Genomic DNA, 3,119 nt, shown 5'->3' with positions numbered 1-3,119 from the left:
CTGAGGGCGACACTTAGTGCACTTCACTTGCATCGTGTGCTGTAACAGCTGACGGCACGCCACTGCGGGATGGCGCTTTCCAGCTCGCTCCAAACGCCTCATAAAAACAAACAACAACAACAAAAAAACCCCCAAACAAACAAAAAAGCAGGTTTCTGCTGAGTCCTGACAGTCCGGAAATGAAATGCAGTTCAGCACATATTTGTGATCTCTGCTTTAAATGGTTCCTGGGATTACCGACAATCACAGTCACTGAGTTGTTTTACTGATTTGAATTCTCGAATCCTATGGTTAGCACAGTTGCCTTTTCCAGTAGCAAATCAAGACGCTACCTTCCTCAAACCAAGGACCTTAAACTGCAACTGACTCCTTGGAGGGGAGAGGATATGCAAATCAAAACCACCAGCCAATATTGCACAACCCAGGATGCCTTCTGGAAACAGCCCGCTCCCAAGGGAACGGCAATTACTCGAAAGGCTGGGACATTAACGCCTTCCAATTCGGAAAAATTTGAACCCAAATTTAGAGCAACAAAGTGAGCCCCGTCGGGGGTTCCTGCTGCCGCGCTCTGTGATCAGTCAGCACAAATATTGCCTTTCTTGATTATCCAGCTCTTCTCTTTGTCCAGAGAAGACCAACGACAGGCTAAGGTTTTGCCGGGGGTGGGTTCCCCCATCTAGAGCAGAGCTCAGCAAACATGCTGGAGAGCAGGCTGGGGTTAATGAAACTGCAGTACAAGTCAAACACTATCTCCTAAAAGACTGAAAAAATATTTTTAAACAAAATAATGTGACATATTTACATAAATCCTTAAGTGCAAACTCTTGTCACAATTCACGTAGTTGAGCTCAATTTAGACTCACTGTACAAGAAGGTGCTCTTTCTTTAATGAAAGAAGAACTCTACTCTGTATTCCTGATTCAGTAACGTGTCTCTTGTGCAAGGCAGTAAATTTCCTGTTTCTTCCCAAGGTATTTCCGAAAGCAAAACCAAACTCAAGCCATCCTCTTCCCCACTTCCCGTCCCGGTTACCGCACGACGAGGCAGGAGACACAGAGCTTGGAGGGGCCAATGCAATCGTCATGGCAGAAGGCACCGCAGCCCTTGCACATGATCATGGCTTTCAACCTGCAGTAACATTTGGAAGGAGAATCCTCCATGCTGTTGTCTTCAGCAAAGGCTTGAACGGGGATGGTCTGAGCGTGGCTGCCAGAGTTCATAGCTTGGCTGGTGGGAATGGTGGTGACAGTCACAGAAAAGGACATGACGTTCCCCATGCTACTGGACAACTGATTGCACTCAGAGAGCCCAGTCATCAGAGACCCCTGGTTCACGTCGGGGGAGGTGGAGACGTTTATGGTGCCGCTGTAACTGGGCCCGAGAAGCTGTGCTGCAGCATTTCCAGAGAGCTTTGGAGGGTGTGAAGGAGAGAGCAGCGGAGGCTGCTGCTGCGCAGAGTCCGAGGACGGGACAGAAGTACTGAAGAGCTCCGGGCTGCTGTGCATTTTCCCCCTCATTGCATGTGCCATCTGCTCTTGGGCAGCTTGAATAAAATCTCGTGCTAGCGTAGTTCCGTCAAATGCCTGGACGTTCTCCTTGCTGACTGCTGCCGGCAGAGACGCGGCTGCTTCTGTCTTCACACCCTTTTTAGCAAAGGTGCAGGAATCCGAAGAACTGACGCTACGGGATACCTGTTCTTTCTCACACTGACCAGGAACGTGGGCAGCCTGGGGCTCCTCTTTTACACTGACATGTTCACGTTCGTCACCAGTGCTCTCGTCATCTGCATCTCCTTCATCGCTGCTGCTGCCATGGCCAGCCATCTCCCCACATTCCCCACATTCTGGTTTTGGAGCGTCAGCAGGACTGCTCAGACACAAGCGGCTTTCAGGGTTCAAGGAGAAGCCTCTCCTCAAACTCTCTGAACCACGACCGTAGGTGGAAATGTTGAGCAGGTAATGACCAGACATAGCGGGCTTGGATGTCCTTCTGCCCATGAAACCCAGCATGAATCTCTGGCGGGTGGAGCTGTTTTCTAACTGGAAGCCTGAGTGAGTGAGGTTCAGTTGTGAAGGCTGAAGGACCGGCAACAAATTCTGCCTCTGGACTCTCTTGATAAGAGTCTGAAGGATCTGCTCTTGGGTGGTTTTGCTGAGCGCCTCATGGCACTGGTGCTGGTCAGGACTGGAGTCCTTTCCCAAAGGGAGTGGAAAGGTCCTTGGAATGTGAGGCAGAGGCCTGTTCTGGCAAAAGATCTTCCCCAGCTGTTGTGCGGGTAAACCCGATTGCCTGTCACCCCCCTCAGCTCCGGTGCCGTTCCCCGCTACGCTCGCAGCGCTGGATGCTGCTGCAGCCCCTTTTTCTTCATGAGCAGCTAATGGGACAGTTTTCATCTCTGCTTTGGTGAGAGGCTTCGGCAGGATTTGCTCCAGAGGGACGCTCTTGCCTTGAAGAAGTTGGGTGACCAAAGGGTTGTTAGCAGGAATACTGGAGCTTGGTTTTGGGAGGGCTCCGCTTGAGCTTGAGCTGGCAGGAGTTTTAAGGCTAGGCGCTACTGAGGGTGGGACAGACGTAGCAGATGTGACCAGACCTCCAGCCGGGGCTTCTGAGCTCGCGGATGTTAGTGAAGATGTTGGAGGGGATGGAGATTTGCTTTTAGAAACATCTAAGCTGGTCCCTCCTAAGGCCGTAGGTGCTACCTTAGTTATGTCTGCGCCGGTATCTGCTGGAGACACCGCAACACAGACTGTTCCATCCCTGACAGCCGGTGCCCCACAGGCCTGGCTTGGACCTGCTGGAGCAGAAGGTGCTTTCTCTTGTTTCCCACCGGCACCAGCGCACGAGGAGCCTGAAACCTGACTGACACTCGTAGTGGGGAAGCTCTGGTTTATCCTGTTGGTTTTCTCTAATGCCGATAGCGCTGATGAGGAGGAGCTGGTGCCGGTATTGCTGGCTGGAGCTCTGGGTTGCAGCGTGGAAGTTTGCTGTAGTTGTGCTCTAGAAGGACTGTGAGGTGAGTCCGTGGCCCGGGTCTCCATTTGGGGATGGGTCCCTGGACAATGGGGAAGAAACCTTCTCGAACTTCCCCCGCTTCCAGTTCCTGCCAGTTCCAGTGCATT

The 3,119-nt window shown here is 51.9% G+C and overlaps 1 protein-coding gene across 1 annotated transcript in view; it reads right to left on the bottom strand.

Moving 5' to 3' along the window:
* Positions 1-588: 588 nt before the first annotated feature.
* The window catches only part of ASXL2 (ASXL transcriptional regulator 2), a gene marked incomplete at its 5' end in the record, with an annotated part of 5,873 nt that continues 3,342 nt past the window's right edge, over positions 589-3,119 (bottom strand). Inside the window, 1 exon segment of the mRNA XM_029087309.1 lies at positions 589-3,119. This exon segment is cut by the window's right edge and continues 156 nt beyond it. Within this exon segment, the coding sequence (XP_028943142.1) occupies positions 1,029-3,119 (2,091 nt within the window).

Source organism: Antrostomus carolinensis, unplaced genomic scaffold (assembly GCF_000700745.2).
Source record: "Antrostomus carolinensis isolate BGI_N321 unplaced genomic scaffold, ASM70074v2 scaffold16651, whole genome shotgun sequence".
Classification (NCBI taxonomy): domain Eukaryota; kingdom Metazoa; phylum Chordata; class Aves; order Caprimulgiformes; family Caprimulgidae; genus Antrostomus; species Antrostomus carolinensis.
The sequence above is the reverse complement of the archived record's forward strand: the minus strand, read 5'-3'. Positions and strand labels throughout refer to the sequence as shown.